General features: G+C 58.4%; 2 protein-coding genes across 2 annotated transcripts; both read right to left on the bottom strand.

Annotated features, from left to right (window-relative positions):
• Positions 1–2,444: 2,444 nt before the first annotated feature.
• LOC137677489 (solute carrier family 22 member 6-A-like) lies at positions 2,445–7,626 on the bottom strand. The gene is made up of 10 exons (XM_068424787.1): positions 7,261–7,626; positions 6,699–6,802; positions 6,458–6,612; positions 6,209–6,377; positions 5,801–5,924; positions 5,061–5,176; positions 4,544–4,758; positions 4,184–4,292; positions 3,892–4,095; positions 2,445–2,787 (listed from the first exon to the last, which is right to left on the bottom strand). Exons 1-10 carry the CDS (start codon positions 7,624–7,626, stop codon positions 2,445–2,447), a joined length of 1,905 nt encoding a protein of 634 aa, XP_068280888.1.
• A 1,651-nt stretch (positions 7,627–9,277) lies between these two features.
• Positions 9,278–14,594, bottom strand: LOC137677492 (solute carrier family 22 member 6-A-like). The gene is made up of 10 exons (XM_068424790.1): positions 13,889–14,594; positions 13,371–13,474; positions 13,120–13,274; positions 12,049–12,217; positions 11,841–11,964; positions 11,615–11,730; positions 10,918–11,132; positions 10,349–10,457; positions 10,034–10,237; positions 9,278–9,359 (listed from the first exon to the last, which is right to left on the bottom strand). The coding sequence occupies exons 1-10, from the start codon at positions 14,585–14,587 to the stop codon at positions 9,278–9,280; spliced, it is 1,977 nt and encodes a 658-aa protein (XP_068280891.1). The 5' UTR covers positions 14,588–14,594.
• Between the last annotated feature and the right edge of the window lie 1,971 nt (positions 14,595–16,565).

Below are 16,565 nucleotides of genomic sequence, written 5' to 3'. Positions count from 1 at the left end.
GGACGCAGTAGAGGAAGGACCAAGGAGCAGCAAAGGGACGGGTTGGAGGTCAGTGGTGGGACGAGATCAGGACTGGCCGAGGGACAGGACTGGGGATGGCCAAGGGTTGGCCAAGGGGTGGGAGGGGCCAAGCGAGGAGAGGGGGGGGAAGAGCTGAGGACCCATGGACAGACCACGGCGGGGACAGAGGGATCAAGGGAGGGACTGAGGGAGGAATCGGGACCTTCTATTGATCATCCATTGATTGGTCCATCAATCTATCGATCAGCCTGTTTATTGGTCTGTCAATAGGTCTATTGATCTATTGATTGATCGATCCATCCATCGATCTCTAGGTCTCTCAGATGATTCATCTATCAAGCTGACGATCTATCGGTCTTCCTGTTGATCTATTGATTGTGCTATTGATCTGTCGCTGCCTCTATCAATCAATCGATCGGTCAATCAATCTGTCGATTGCACTATCGATCTATCAGTGTCGCTATCGATCTATCAGTGTCGCTATCGATCTATCAGTGTCACTATCAATCTATTGGTGTCTATTGATCTCTTGGGGTGTCTATTGATCTCTTGGTGTGCTTATTGATCTCTTGGGGTGCTTATTGATCTCTCTCTCAATCTATCGATCGAATTGATCGATCCACCTATCAGTCTATCAATCTCAGGTTCTATTGATCTATCAAGCACTGATTATTTCCTGCTATCGGCTCTGCCCTTCGCTGCTCTCCCTCCTCCTCCTCCCTCCCCCCACATTATTGATCAATCAATCCATCGATCCTCTCTCCCTCCTGCCCTACCACTCCCTCAATAGGTTCATCCCTCCAACGATCCCTCGCGATCGATCGATCGATCCCTACCAGCCGGGTTGCTCCTCTCCCCCTCTCTGCCGCTCGCTCCGTCTCTGCCTCGGTCTCTCCGGCCACCCGCTGTCCCTCTGTCCGTCCCTCTGTCCCTCCCTCCCTCTGCCACTCCCACTCGCTCTCTCTCTGGCCGTCCTTCACCCCTCGGTCAATCAATCGATCAATCGATCGATGGATTCCTCTAGTGTCCATGCCAACCATCATCCAGCTGGTGGATCTACCTGCCTCTCCCTCTGCCCATCTATTGATTCCTCACCCTATCAATCGATTGATTTATCTGCTGATCAATCAATCTATAGGTCTACATAGGTCTACAGATCAATCTATTGATCTCCCCCTCTCTATTGATTGATCTATTGGACTCCCTGTCGATCAACCCAGCGAGCTCTTTCTCTATTGATAAATTATTGATCTTTAGATTTCTATTATCTATAGCATGTTGATCATCAATTAGTCTATAATATCCCTCTTTATTTATTAATTTATTGGTCTATATGTTTCTGTTGATCAATCTATTGATCAGTCTGTTGTTCTACAGCATCTCTATTCATCCATCTGATGGTTTGTGTCTCTCTGTCATCAATAAATTAATCTATAATCTATTAATTGTTCAATCTATTGGTCTGTATTTTTCTATTGATGAACCTATTGGACAATGATCCACCGATCAATGGAATGATCTGTCGCTCTGTTGATCAATCTATTGGTCTATCCATCAATTTATTGATTTATAATCTTTCTATTGATCAATATATCAATCTTAATCTCTCTGTTGACCTATAATCTTTCTGTTAATTGATTTATTGACCTTTAATCTCTCAATTGATTGATCTATTGGTCTCTCTCTATTGATCAGCCTATTGACCTATAATCTACTGATCAATACAGTGATCTTAATCTATCTATTGACTGGTCTATCGGTCTCTGTTAATCAATCTATTGATCTTAAATCTCACTATTGATCAATCTATTGACATATAATCTTTTTATTGATCAATGTATTGATCTTAATCTCTCTATTGATCAATCTATTGACCTATAATCTTTCATTGATCAGTCTATTGACCTATAATCTTTCCATTGATCAGTCTTTCTCTCTATTGATCAGGCTATTGAGCTTTAATCTCTCTCTTGACCAGTCCATTGGCCTCTCCCTCTCCCGATCAACGCATTGATCTCTCTATTGATCCACTCACCTGTCCGTCGCTCCAGCTATCACCCGCCCTCTCCCAGCACCAAATCCTGCTCCCCGGAGCCGTCTGCTGGCAACTACCACCCCTCGGCCCCACAGCTGCCCATGGCCACGGCCCTGTCCCCGGCCCCGCTCCTATTTAAAGTCACCCCTGCTCCCAGTTAACGTTTGACTCTGGTGGGACCAGATCCTGCTCTGGGTCAGTGGAGATGATCGTCGGGCGGAAATGCCGGCGCTGGCCACGCCGGTCCCCAACCAGGGATGCCCAACGGCTCCCTGGGGCCATCCCATCCTCTCCATCCTCTTCCTTGACGAGGAAGCCCCTGACCCCACGTGGATGGGGACCCCCCCAGTCCCCTCCTGGCGTGTTTTCACCATCCATGGTGAACGATTCATGGGGCAAAGTCCCTGGGGGCCCTGAACCGGATCCCCGGGAGCCCCTTGGACCCCGGGCAGGAGGGCAGCGGGAGGCAGCAGAGCGTAGGCAGGAAGGGGCAGCGACCAGGGGACCTGGGAGGTGGCTTGGGGGGCAGGACACCCGGATCCTCACTGGCTGGGTGGGTGGAGAGGAGGGTGCTGGGTGGCCGGATGCTGAGGTCCTTGGGATCTGGGGGTCCTTGGGAAGACTGGGCACCTGGGTGGCTGGATTCCTGGGATCCCTGGGTCATTGGGACACCCGGGTCCTCGGGGGACATGAATCCTTCGGGTGTCTGGGTCCTTGGGGCATCTGGAAGCCTGGTTGGGACCCCCTGGTCCTCAGGATCGCTGGGCTCCTGGACACGTGGGTCCATGGGACACCTGGGTCCTCAGGGTCCCTGAGCTCTTGGGATCCCTGGGTCCTCCCTGTGCTCTTGAGCGTGACCCTCCCTCCCTCGCCGCTCTGGCGCAGGCAGAGGGGAGGAGGGGACAGCGGAGGGGAGGGGGGGACGCGATGCCGAGGCCACAGCACCCCGCTGGGTCCCATGTTTGCCTTTGGGGTGGGACAGCCAGGCTGCGCGGGACCCCCCGCGGCCGTGGGAAAACAAACCCCCTCCCAACCCCCCCGCACCGGCTGCGTGTTTGTTTTTTTGTTGTTTTTTTTTTTATTCCAGCACAGAAATAAAACATCCTTTGAAGCAGCAGTTTGGGGGGACACCATCCCCCAAGGCTGCGAGGAGGGCACCTGGGTCCCCTCCTTGGCCATGCAAGAGGGTGGCCATGGCCATTGCTGTCCCTTTGCTCTTCTGGGGGGGGGTGGGAATTCACACCCACCCCCCCAAGCCACTCCTGCTCTTTCATCCACTGAGGTCTGGGGAGGTTTGGGGGTCCCCCAGCGTGGCCAACACTAGCAGGGCTCCGTGGTGCTGCTGGGCTGGGTGGGCTGAAGTGGGAGCTGGAGATGTTGGGCTTCATCCTTCTGGGGCTGGGTCCTGGGGGAGAGGGAGGATGGGCTGCAGGTGGGTTTGGGGGGGCAGGTGGGTTTTCATGCTGCTGGTCCCTCTCCTTCTCCATGGACCTGTCCATCTTCGTAGACAGCCGTCTGTCCGTCCGTTCATCCATCCATTGCCATATTCTTCTTCCCATCCATCCATCTCTCCATCCACCTCTGTCCAATCCCATTCCCTCCTGTCCATCCATCTGTCCATCCATCACCACACACAACCAATCCTCCATCCCATCCATCCACCCAGCTGTCCATCCACCTCTCCATCCATCCCCACACACAACCAATCCTCCATCCACCCATCCCCATGTCCAACCAATCCTCTCCCACCATCCCTCCCTGTCTCCACTCGTCCCTCTGTCCCTCCCCACCATCTATCTGTCCCTCCCCTTCTCCTTCAGTCCCTCCAATCCCACCTGCCCTCCACCTCCTCCACCGTCTCGGGCAGTGCCTTGTCCCGTGTCTCTGGCAGGAAGATGGCCACCAACCCCGACACCACAGGGGCTGCCCCGTAGATGATGAAGGGCAACATGGGGAAGCCTTCACCCGCCATCTTCACCAAGGGGGCCATGATGCTGCCCAGACGGGCCATGGTGTTGCCCAACCCCATGCCTGTCTGCCTGTGGGACACCAAGAGGGCCTGAGGGACCAGCCTGTGTGGTCACGGCCACCCCATCACCTCCCATGGCCTCCACCCCAACTCCTTACCGAATAACGGTGGGGTAGAGCTCACCCGTGTAGAGGAAGACGCAGTTGAAGGATGCGGCCAAGCAACCCTTCCCGAAGACGGCCAGGGCAGTGCGGATCATCCGCAGGTCTGTGGGGATGAGGACAGGACATCTGGAACTCACTTTGGTGTCACTCGGTGGAGTTGGGTTGGGTTGACAGTGGGTGATGGAGAGAGGAGACCCCCCAAACACAAGGATTTCCGGCAAATCGCCCGTAAAAACCTTAAATCACTCAACCTGTGGGTTGTGTTAATGGGTTGAGCTTGTTTTGGCCCTCCCAGGTGGTCCCTTGTGGGCTGGAGATGAAGGGGACACCACTGCCACCATCCCCGGCCCTCACCTCGTGGCACCAAGGTGTTGGCCAAGATGGCCAAGCCAGCCAGGATGAGGGCAACGGACTGGGTGAAGCGTCGCCCCACAAAGGTGATGGTGAGGATGGAGACCAGCTTGGCCGGGATGTCCACGGCCCCAAAGATCAGCTGGATCACGTAGATGTTGAAGTCAAAGTTTTGCAGGTCCATGGCCAACCCGTAGTAGGCGAAGCTGGTAGAGAACCTAGGCCGAGAAGACGTGGGGGGGGGGAAATGTCACCAGTGGGGAGGTGTGGGGTGGGATGTGGGGGTCACACACCATCCCCTGGCCTGTGAGCTCCAGCCAGGAGATCTGTGTCCCTTCCTGGAGCACATGTGGGCCAAGAGCCCTCTGTTGACTGAGTCATGCACTGTGACTCAGTTTCCCTTTCCAATAAGGACCTGGGTAAGGTGGGTGGTTGGGGATGGGTGGAGGGATGGATGGATCAATGACTGGGGGGGTCAGCTGGACAACCACCCACTGATGTCCTCCACCACCAGACGTACCACACAAAGCAGAGGCAACAGGAGATGCGGCACACGACGGGTGTCCGGACCAGGTCAACCACTGTGTGACGACTTCTCGATGAAGCCATCTCCTTCTGCATGTAGGACCTCAAGGCCTAGAGGGAGATGGGGCGGGGCTCTGGGGTGGGGATGGGGCACTGTGGTCCCTCTTCTCGCTGCGGGAAGCCGGGGTGGGAGGAGCAGAGAGGGGAACCAGGATGGAGCTGGGGGTGGGGGGGGTGGGGAATTAAGCCCTGGGCAGGATGGGTGGAGGGTGGGTGGGACAAGGGACGGACAAAGAGATGGATGGACAGATGGTCAGATGGATGGATATGGGCGATGGAGATGGTGGATAGATGGATGGTTGGTTGTAAAAGGGGCTGGATGGATGGGATGGATGGAGATGGAGGATGTGGAGATGATGGAGATGGAGGTGGAGATGATGGAGGTGGAGATGGATTGAGGTGGAGATGATGGAGGTGGAGATGGTGGAGGTGGAGATGATGGAGGTGGAGATGGATGGACAGACAGGCAGATGTTTGTATAAGGGGCTGGATGCAGATGGTGATGGATGGGCAGTTGTCTATGGGTATGGATGGTTGTTTAAGGGGCTGGAAAGATGGGTGGAGGGGAGCCCCACTGTTGGCCCTCTACATGAGGGCCAGGAGAGTGGGGCCATTTCCCCCCACCCTCTAAAAAACCCCAAAGATGCCCCAGGGGACCCGGCCGGAGCCTTTTACTTCTATGTCGAGCTTGTCTCCTTCCTCTTTCTTCCCATTTATCCTGGCCACCTTCTGGAGCTCCTTCAGGGCCTGCTGGGACTTCCCCACCATGACCAGCCAGCGAGCTGACTCTGTCAACCACCTGTGGAGGAGATGGGGACAGGAACCCAAGGATCAGCCCACCAGCTGTCTCACCCCACCACCAGTGACCTACCTCTCTGTCCCTCCAGCCATTTCTCCATGGTTCCACCCATCCATCCAACACTTCATCCATCCTTCCACCTTCTATTCATCCATCCATCTTTGCACACACCTTTCCTTCCACCCTCCATCCATCCATCCACCCCTCCATCCATCCAACCTCCATCTGTCCATCCCTGCATCCATCCCTCCATCCCCAACTCCATTCCTCCTCCTCCTCCTCACCACGAGTAGAGGAAGAAGCAGAAGAAGGGCAGGGACACGGTGAGCTGCAGCCAGCGCCAATCCGGGACGGCGTAGGCGATCCCCGCCAGCAGGAACTGCCCGGTGGTGTAGCAGTAACCCGTGAAGGTCCCCACGAGAGCCCGGGTGCGTGTGGGCATCCACTCCAAAGCTGCCGAGACACACGGAGACGTGGAGCAGACCAGGAACGTGCCCAGGGCTGGTACCGTGGGGCTGGTGGTGGCCACGTACAGAGGGAGACGCTGTTGAGGACGACGCCGGAGAAGGCCGTGCCCGTGAGGAAGCGGAAGAGGCAGTAGACGGTGAAGGTTGGGGCGAAGGAGGAGCACGTCCCCGCGATGCCCATCTGAAGGTAGCACCAGGTGAGCAGCAACCGGCGGCCGAACCTGGGCGGTGAGGAGGAGGAAGAGGGTGAGACAACCCCCATGATGCTGCCCCACCTGCCCACGGGGATGGGGTGTCCCCCCCTCACCTGTCTGCAAGACCTCCAAAGACGATGCCGCCCACCAAGACGCCGGCCATGTAGAGCGATTGGGCCAACTGCTTCAGACCCCGGGAGCTGCACACCAGGTCCCACTGCCGAGGGGCAAGGAGATGGGGTGGGACAGAGGTCAGGAGGAGACCCCCTCTGGCCTCCCTCCTGCCCCCCAAAACGGGCTATGGTGGCTGGTATGGTTGATCCAACACAACAACCAACAGATGGCCAATGGAACCACCAAGAAGGTGCCAAGAAACACTTGGTCGCCCTTCCCAGCATCCCCATGGTTGGAAGCTCCTTCCAGGTGTCATCTGGCCCCTTTTTGACCCCCTTGATGGCCACCAACTCCCTCATTCCCCCCCGTTCTTCTCCTGAGCTCTCACGGCATTGTGTGCCTCCACCAAGGGTTGAGTGGGGAAGATGCTCCAGTTGGAAGAAGTCAACGGCGTGATGACAGTGGACCCTTCGCTGGTGCCTCCAGGTGGGAACCACACACAGGATTGGGTGAAACGTGCCACCAGCCCCAAATCCCACCCCACCGCCGCCGCCATCCTACCTCAGTGACGATGGTGCTGGTGAAGACGCTGCGGTCATACGTCCAACCGTCGTGGCAGGGCTCTGTCTCCGGCCAGCTGCTGTTGGGAGCTGAGCCATTGGCCTCCAAAAGCCACCACTGTGGTGTCACGAAGCGCCGGCACTGCTCACCGTGGGGAACCGAGATCCTCAGCAGGTCCTGAGGGTCGAGGCCGGTGGCATTGACCTCCCACCGAAGCCGGCAGCGATGGTCACTGGTGGCGGCCGTGAAGTTCTGCAGAAGGTTGTGACTGGCCATCATGAGGACAGGCAGGGCCAGGAGGAGCACCGAGGCCACCTGGAAGCGTCCCATGCCCCCCACGTGCTCCAGGAGGCTGGCGAAAGCCATGCTGCCACCGTGAGACCCCGGGAACGCCCCGTAGCCATGCACGCCCACCCCACGCTCGCGGAGTCCCAAAAGGGATGGATTTCACCCCAAAAAATGCTTCTCCTGCTCCTCTGGTGTCTTCTCGCCACGAGCAGCGGGGTGGGCTCCTATATAACCCGGCCAAGGGCTGGTCTGGGTTAATGGTTGACATCTGGGGTGGGTTTTTGGGGACGTTCCAGCAGAAGGCAAAAGTGCAGGCAAGGCAAAGGTGTCCGGGGGCCACCAACTGCCAGTGAAGGGTGGCCAGAGCCAAAGCCACCAGCAGCCCTTCCCTCCCCTCCTTGTGGCAGCAAAACCCCCCCAAAATAGGGCAAAACTGGAGCAAACTGGGGCAGGAAGAAAATAATTAATTATATTTTTTAATTATTATTTTCTAGCGTTGCTTCTTTTGAGGGGAAGAGGCGGCTTTTGGAGAAGAACCATCTGGCACCAACCTTCATCCAGCTCATGGGGGACCCTCAGGTAGGCCCAGAGAAGGGGGTTCTCCTGCCTTGGGCCAATGTGTGGCCTTCACCAGCCCTCCCCTTGGGTTAAATTTTAGCGATTTTTTTGTGGTCAAAAGGGGACCGAAAGGTGCTGACGGAGGTGGCCCTGCTTGGGTCAGCGCATTCTCCACCGGGGGTTAATTTTTGATGGGATCGACCCAACGAGGGAGTTGATGGGGCCAAGGGACACGTCGGCAGTAGGAGCAAGGGCCGGGGAAGTCGGGGAAGGGGCAGCCCCATGGGTTGCTGGAAGGGGGCTGGGGTGGGATTTGGGAGCTCCTCACCACCCCCCAGCTTCTCTGGGGTTTGGGGGATCCCTCTCCTTGGACAAGAGTTGGGTGGGTTTGGGGTTCTTGGGCGTCATCCTATTGGAGGTGACCTCGGGGACAAGGTTCTTAGGCATTGTCCTATTGGAGGTGACCTCAGGGACGAGGTTCTTAGGCATTGTCCTGTTGGAGACCTCAGGGACGAGGTTCTTAGGCATTGTCCTATTGGAGGTGACCTCGGGGACAAGGTTATGAGGTGTCATCTTGTTGAAGGTGCCCTCCAATGTGATGTTCTTGGGCATTGCATTATTGGAGGTGACCTCAGGGACAAGGTTATGAGGTATCATTGGAGGTGACCTCCACCATGGGGGTTCTGAGGTGCCATCTTATTGGCGCTGACCTCAGGGACAGGGTTATGAGATGTCATCTTATTGAAGGTGACATCCAACGTGGTGTTCTTGGGCATCATCTTATTGGAGGTGACATCAGGGATCAGGTTATGAGTTGTCAGCTCATCAAAAATGACCTCCCATGTGTTCTTGGGTGCCATCTTATTGGAGGTGACCTCGGACATGGTTATTGGGTGTCATCTTATTGGAGGTGACCTCGGACATGGTTATTGGGTGTCATCTTATTGGAGGTGACCTTGGGTGGGCTCAGATAACATCCCGAGACTCTGTCGCCACCAGAGCTGCTTTATTCCTCCAAGGACTTCCCCTGCCCCACATGGGGAGGTCACCAGTGGTGGGGCAGGGACCAAATTCGTACCCGTCCCCAAAACAAGGCTGCAGGGACCCAATGGAGGAGGGTGGTTGCTGGTGGCCAGGCGCAGGGTGCTGTACCCCACCACACCGTGGTCCTTCAGGCTTCCTTCTGTGGGGCCTTGTCCTGGGGCTGGAGGGGGATCTTCTCTTTGCGGTCATCTGTCTTCTTCCGTTTGGCCCTGGAGGGAGGAGGATGAGGAGGAGGAGGGTCTGTGGGGCATGGCAGGATGGAGCAGCCACCAGCAGTGTGGGAAGCAGCCCAGCTTGCACCGTGTCCATCCTTCTGTCCATCTGCCCAGCCACTCATATCACTCGTTCTTCTGCCAACACACCCATCCACTTGTCCTTCAACACGTCTGTCTGTCCATCCATCCACAACCCCTTCATCTCTCAGGCCATCCATCCATCCATCCATCATCCAACCATCATCCATCATCCATCTATCCATCAACCATCCATCCATCATCCATCAATCATCCATCATCCATCAACCATCCAACCATCCATCCATCATCCAACCATCATCCATCCATCCATCAACCATCCATCATCCAACCATCATCCATCAACCATCCATCCATCATCTGTCCATCTTCCATCCATCATCCATCCAACCATCACCCATCCAACCATCATCCATCAACCATCCACCCATCATCTGTCCATCATCCATCCATCCTCAACCATCATCCATCCAAAACCCCAGCCCCTTTGTCCACCAACCCACCCTTCCATCCATCAGCACATCCATCCCGTTGGTCCTCTCTCTGTCCACCCACAAAGTCCAGTCATTCATCTACCACTAGATCCATCCATCCATCCGTCCGTCCATCCCCTCCTGTCACACGCCCACCTGCTCTCCACCTCCTCGATGGTGTCAGGCAGGGGTGTGTTGAGGGTCTCTGGGAGGAAACCAGCTGCCAACGCTGCCACCACGGGGGCCACCCCATAGACCGCAGGGGGCAAGAAGGGGTAGTACTCATCCATCATCTTCACCAGCGGCGCCACGATGCCACCCACTCGGGCCATGGTGCTGCCAAAGCCCAGCCCGGTCTGCCTGCCGGTGCAGTGGTGGGTGGTCAACATGGGGCAGGGACCACCTTGAGGGTGTCATGGGTGGGTGACGGGGGACCCGCCCCACTGTGGGGTCCTGGGGACGGCGTTTTACCTGATGGGAGTAGGGTAGAGCTCGGTGGTGTAGAGGAAGACGCAGTTGAAGGAGGCGGAGAGGCAACCCTTGCCGATGACGGCCAGCGCCGTGCGCACCGTCTGCAGCTCTGGGGTGGAGAGAGGGACGGGGTGGAGCCACCTCAGGGATGGGGGGGTGGTGGGAAGGAGACAGAAGGGAGGACGTAGGGATGGATGGATGGATGGATGGAGACATGGGGAGTCACCATCCCTGGTGATGTTCAAAAGCCATCTGGACATAGTCTTGGGTGACCAGCTCTGAAGTGGTCCTGCTTGAGCTGGATGGTTGGACCAGATGACTTCCAGAGGTCCCTTCCAACCTCAACCATATCATGGGTAAGTGTGGGGATGGGTAGGTGGGTGGTGAGATGATGGGTGGGTGGGTGGATGGATGGATGGATGGACAGACAGGTAGGTGGGGGCATCATTCAGTGGCTGAAGAAGGGAGGAATGGGTGAAGAGCAAAGCAGAGTTGTGTGATGGACTGGTGAGGACATGGGTGGCTGGACAGAGCAGCACAGAAGATCCCCATCACCCCATAGCACCCACCTGTGGAGACAAAGATGTTGGCAATGATGACCAGCCCTGCCAAGACAAGGGCCACCATGAGTGACACCCGCCGGCCAATGTAGCTCAGGGAGACGGTCACCACCACTTTGGCTGGGAAGTCGACGGCGCCGAAAATCACCTGGATGAGGTAAATGCTGACCCCAAAGTTCTGCAGATCCATGGCCAACCCGTAGTAGGAGAAACTGATGGAGAACCTGGAGCAGGGCAGAGAGAGGCAGAGACCTTGAGGTGGCATGACCTCCCTGGGATGTCACCATCGCAGGGGACAGGGCAGAGGGCTCAGATGGAGAAGAAGGTGGCTGTGGTACGGTTGGATTCACTGGTTGGCTCTCCAGCTGTCCATCCTGCCATTCATCCATCCGTACGTCCGACCAACTCTCCAAACTTCTGTCCATCTACCCTTCCATCCTTCCATCCAACCATCCACCCTTCCACCCTCCCAACCATCCATCCTTCCAACCATCCATCCATCCATCCTTCCACCCTTCCAACCATCCATCCTTCCAACCATCCAACCATCCATCCTTTCATCCATCCTTCCATCTATCCATACATCCAACCAATCAACCAACCATCCCTCCTTCCATCCAACCATCCAACCATCCCTCCTTCCATCCAACCAACCACACCTCCATCCCTCCCTCCTCCCCATCAGCAATCTCCAGCCCAGCCCCACCAGACGATGGAGAGGCAGAAGAAGATGTGGCGGATGACTGGGGTCCGGACCAGGTCGGAGACAGTGTAGGAGGACTTCAGCCCAGCCAACTCCTCCTTCATGTTGGACCTCAGGATCTGGGAGAAGGGAAACGGGAGAGGTTGGTGGGGGACAGGGGTGGGAAACCAAGACCTGCACCCCCCCGCCACCGTGGGGCCACCATACCTCCACCATGAGGCCACCATACCTCCACCGTGAGCTTCTCCCCTTCCTCCTTTCTCTGGTTAATCCTGGCCACTCGCTGCAGGACCTTCACGGCCCTCTCGGCCTTCCCTGCAAGCACCAGCCACCGGGCGGACTCAGCCAACCACCTGCAGTCAGCGAGAGGGAAACTGAGGCACGAAGAGAGCCCCCCATGTCCCCATGGCCTTCCCCAAGGGACCCAAGTGTCCTACCAGGAGTAGAGGAGGAAGACGAAGAAGGGCAGGGAGACGGTGAGCTGGAGCCAGCGCCAGTGGGGGACGGCGTAGGCCACGCCGGCCAGCAGGATCTGGCCCAGGGTGTAGGCGAAGCCGGTGATGGCCACGGTGATGGCGCGGTAGGGCGTGGGGATCCACTCCACCACTGCAAGGGACCGTGGGGACACGTCTGACTCGGTGTCCCCCACTCTGTGACCCTCCTTGGGAGTGTGGCCTCCCCATCACATCCAGATGCCTCCGTGCCATGGGGCCCCTTTCGTGGCCATGGGGATGTCCCCACAAGTGACCACTGGGATGGCCCCATCAGCAGCCATAGGGATGTCTCCACCAGTGACCACTGGGATGTCTCCACCTGTAGAGAGGGAGATGCCCCAACCATGGCCGTTGGGGACACCTGCAGCCATGGCCATGGCAATGTCCCTCTCCATGGCCATCATGATGTCCACGGCCATGGGCATTGTGACATCCATGGCCATTGGGTCATCCCCTTTCACAGCCATGCTGATTGTCCCCACCCAGAACAACATGGCCATCCTCATCACTGTCCCCAGCCATGGTCACTGGGGACATCCGCATCCATGGCCATGGCAACATCCCTCTCCATGGCCATTGGGACATCTCCATCCACAGCCATTGGGTTGTCCCCATCCATGGCCATTGGGTTGTCCCCATCCATGGCCATGGCAATGTCCCTCTCCATGGCCATTGGGACATCTCCATCCACGGCCATTGGGTTGTCCCCATCCATGGCCATGGCAATGTCCCTCTCCATGGCCATTGGGACATCTCCATCCACAGCCATTGGGTTGTCCCCATCCATGGCCATGGCAATGTCCCTCTCCATGGCCATTGGGACATCTCCATCCACAGCCATTGGGTTGTCCCCATCCATGGCCATGGCAATGTCCCTCTCCACGGCCATTGGGACATCTCCATCCACGGCCATTGGGTTGTCCCCATCCACGGCCATTGGATTGTCCCCATCCATGGCCACACCGATTGTCCCCAGCCAGGCCCCCGTGGTCATCCTCGTCCCTGTCCCCTCACCCAGGCAGGCGATGCTGAGGCCGAAGCCGGAGAGGGCCATGCCACCGGCGAAGCGGAAGACGCAGTAGGACGCGTAGTTGGGGGCGAAGGCCGTGCACGTCCCCATCACCCCCAGCTGCAGGTAGGACCACATCAGCATGGCCTTGCGCCCAAACCTGCGACAGGGAGGCAGCGGGTGCCACCGGCTGATGGTCTGGCCAATGCCCTGGGGGGAAACTGAGGCACGGGGAAGGGGTCTCTGCTGCCCTTACCTGTCCGAGAGGCCCCCCAGGACCAGGGCGCCCACCAGGACCCCAGCCATGTAGATGGACTGGGCCATCTGCCGGAGCTGCCGGTAGCTGCAGACGAGGTCCCACTGCGGGGATGGGGTGAGGTGAGGGTGGCCTGTCCCCTCCTGCCACCCAGCAGCCCCTCCCCTCTTCTCCTGTCCCTCCATCCATCCGTTCCATCTCCATACAGCTCCATCTCCTCATCTCCAGAGGGTTCCATCCCTCCATCCCCACCTCAGAGCTGTTGGTGGCCACCAACATGGACGCTGTGGTCACCTTCCCACCCTCCATCCCTCCCCACCTCCCCCTTCCCCACCTCAGAGCTGTTGGTGGCCACCAACATGGATGCTGTGGTCACCTTCCCACCCTCCATCCCTCCCCACCTCCCCCGTCCCCACCTCAGAGCTGTTGGTGGCCACCAACATGGATGCTGTGGTCACCTGCCGACCCTCCATCCCTCCCCACCTCTCCCTTCCCCATCCCCATGTCCCCGTCCCCACCTCGGTGACAATGGTGGCCACATAGATGCTGCGGTCGTAGTCCCAGCCATCGTGGCAGGGCTCGGTGGGCCGGGGGCCGGCGCTGCCGTTGGTGAGGGACGAGGCCACGTAGCGCCGGCAGGACCCCAGGGTGGCATCAGGTGGCTCCAGGGTGCCATTGGGCCATTCCAGGGTGGCACCGGTGGGCCCCAGGGTGCCATTGGAGGACCCCAAGGTGGCATCAGGCTGGACATGGGTGCCATCAGGGGATCCCGGTGTGCCATCATCAAGCGTGACATGGGTGGCATCAGGGATGTGGGTGGCATCAGGGATGTGGGTGCCATCGGGGGACCCCAGGTTGCCATCAGGGGACTTTAGGGTGGCACCAAGGGACTTCAAGGTGCCATCAGGGGACCTCAGGACAGCATTGGAGGACCTCAAGGTGCCATCAGAAGCTGCTGAGGTGCCATCAAAAGCCGCTGAGGTGCCATCAGGGGTGGCTTTGGGTGGCCCTGGGGTGGCGCTGGGGATGCTTGAGGTGGCATCGGGAGCAGGGGTGACACTGAGGACGCGGCAGCGGTGGGGGGGGACGGCGGCGGTGAAGTTCTGGAGCAGGTTGTGGCTGGCCATGAGCAGGATGGGCACCGCCAGCAGCGCCGTCTGCAGGACCTGGAACCGGCCCAACCCCCCGACCTGCGCCAGCACCGCCCCGAACGGCATCGTGGGGCGCGGGGACACCGTCACCCGCGGGGGACACCGCCGGACACAGGGACAGCGCTGGGTACGAGGGCATGGGGAACAGCATCACTCATGGGGACACCACCACCCATGGGGACACCACCACCCATGGGGACACCATCAGACACAGGGACATTGGGGCATGGGGACACCATCACTCATGGGGATGCCACCACCCATGGGGACACCACCACCCATGGGGACACCATCACTCATGGGGACACCACCACCCATGGGGACACCATCACCCATGGGGACAGCGTTGGACACAAGGGCATGGGGAACAGCATCACTCATGGGGACACCACCACCCATGGGGACTCCGTCAACCATAGGGACACCATCAGACACAGGGACATTGGGGCATGGGGACACCATCACTCATGGGGATGCCACCACCCATGGGGACACCACCACCCATGGGGACAGTCATCCACAGGGACACCATCACCCATGGGGACAACGTTGGACACAAGGGCATGGGGACACCAGGGCATGGGGACACCATCACCCATGGGGACACCACCACCCATGGAGACATCACCACCCATGGGGACACCATCAGACACAGGGACATTGGGGCATGGGGACACCATCACTCATGGAGATGCCACCACCCATGGGGACAGTCAACCATGCGGACACCACCACCCATGGGGACAGTCATCCACAGGGACACCATCACTCATGGGGACGCCACCACCCATGGGGACAGCGTTGGACACAAGGACACTGCTGGACACCAGGGCATGGGGACACCATCACCCATGGGGACACCACCACCCATGGAGACTTCACCACCCATGGGGACATCACCACCCATGGGGACACGATCAGACACAGGGACATTGGGGCATGGGGACACCATCACTCATGGGGATGCCACCACCCATGGGGACACCACCACCCATGGGGACACCATCACTCATGGGGACACCACCACCCATGGGGACACCATCACCCATGGGGACAGCGTTGGACACAAGGGCATGGGGAACAGCATCACTCATGGGGACACCACCAACCATGGGGACTCCGTCAACCATAGGGACACCATCAGACACAGGGACATTGGGGCATGGGGACACCATCACTCATGGGGATGCCACCACCCATGGGGACACCACCACCCATGGGGACAGTCATCCACAGGGACACCATCACCCATGGGGACAACGTTGGACACAAGGGCATGGGGACACCAGGGCATGGGGACACCATCACCCATGGGGACACCACCACCCATGGAGACATCACCACCCATGGGGACACCATCAGACACAGGGACATTGGGGCATGGGGACACCATCACTCATGGAGATGCCACCACCCATGGGGACAGTCAACCATGCGGACACCACCACCCATGGGGACAGTCATCCACAGGGACACCATCGCTCATGGGGACACCATCATAGGGGACATTGCCACCCACAGGGACGTGGGGACATGGGACATGAGTGTTGTGTGGACACGGGGATGGGGACAGGGACTGCAGGGACCCCAGGATGTGGGGACAGGGGACACAGGGGTGGGGACAAAGACATGGGAGGGGACACGGGGCCAACGCAGGACCGTGGTGGCATGGGTCAGACACGGGGAGGGGACAGGGACTGTGGGGACACAGCGGGGGGACATGGTGACCACCAAGGACATGGATCAGATGGGGATGGTGTCACCACTTGCGTCACACGTCCCCAACCCCTCCCGATGTCCCCGTCCCCTCCCAGCGTGTCCCTGTCCCTGCTCCACCTCAGCGCGGCTCCCTGGGGACGGGGACATCCGGCCAGCTGTGGCTCCCGTGTCCCCAAGGTGAAGGGTCCCTTCTCTGATGTCCCCAGCATGGCCTGCTCCCGTGTCCCATGTCCCCTCTCCAAGGTCCCCATCCCCTCAACGTCCCAAACCCGTCCCCATGGACCCTCTTCTGGTGTCCCCAATGTCCCCTGGTCCCCAAACCCTC

The sequence above is a fragment of the Nyctibius grandis genome, unplaced genomic scaffold (assembly GCF_013368605.1).
Source record: "Nyctibius grandis isolate bNycGra1 unplaced genomic scaffold, bNycGra1.pri scaffold_81_arrow_ctg1, whole genome shotgun sequence".
In the NCBI taxonomy this organism is placed as follows: Eukaryota; Metazoa; Chordata; class Aves; order Nyctibiiformes; family Nyctibiidae; genus Nyctibius; species Nyctibius grandis.
This window is presented reverse-complemented; position numbering and strand designations above follow the sequence as displayed.

Coding starts and splice junctions, on each gene's coding strand:
- LOC137677492 (XM_068424790.1), bottom strand. CDS start 14,587: ATGCCGTTCGGGGCGGTGCTGGCGCAGGTCGGGGGGTTGGGCCGGTTC. Junction 11,731..11,840: donor GGGAGAAGCTCACGGTGGAG/GTATGGTGGCCT, acceptor CCCTTCTCCCAG/ATCCTGAGGTCCAACATGAA. Junction 9,360..10,033: donor ATCGAGGAGGTGGAGAGCAG/GTGGGCGTGTGA, acceptor TCCTCCCTCCAG/GGCCAAACGGAAGAAGACAG.
- LOC137677489 (XM_068424787.1), bottom strand. CDS start 7,626: ATGGCTTTCGCCAGCCTCCTGGAGCACGTGGGGGGCATGGGACGCTTC. Junction 6,378..6,457: donor CCTCAACAGCGTCTCCCTCT/GTACGTGGCCAC, acceptor GTGTCTCGGCAG/CTTTGGAGTGGATGCCCACA. Junction 5,177..5,800: donor GAGACAAGCTCGACATAGAA/GTAAAAGGCTCC, acceptor ATCTCCCTCTAG/GCCTTGAGGTCCTACATGCA.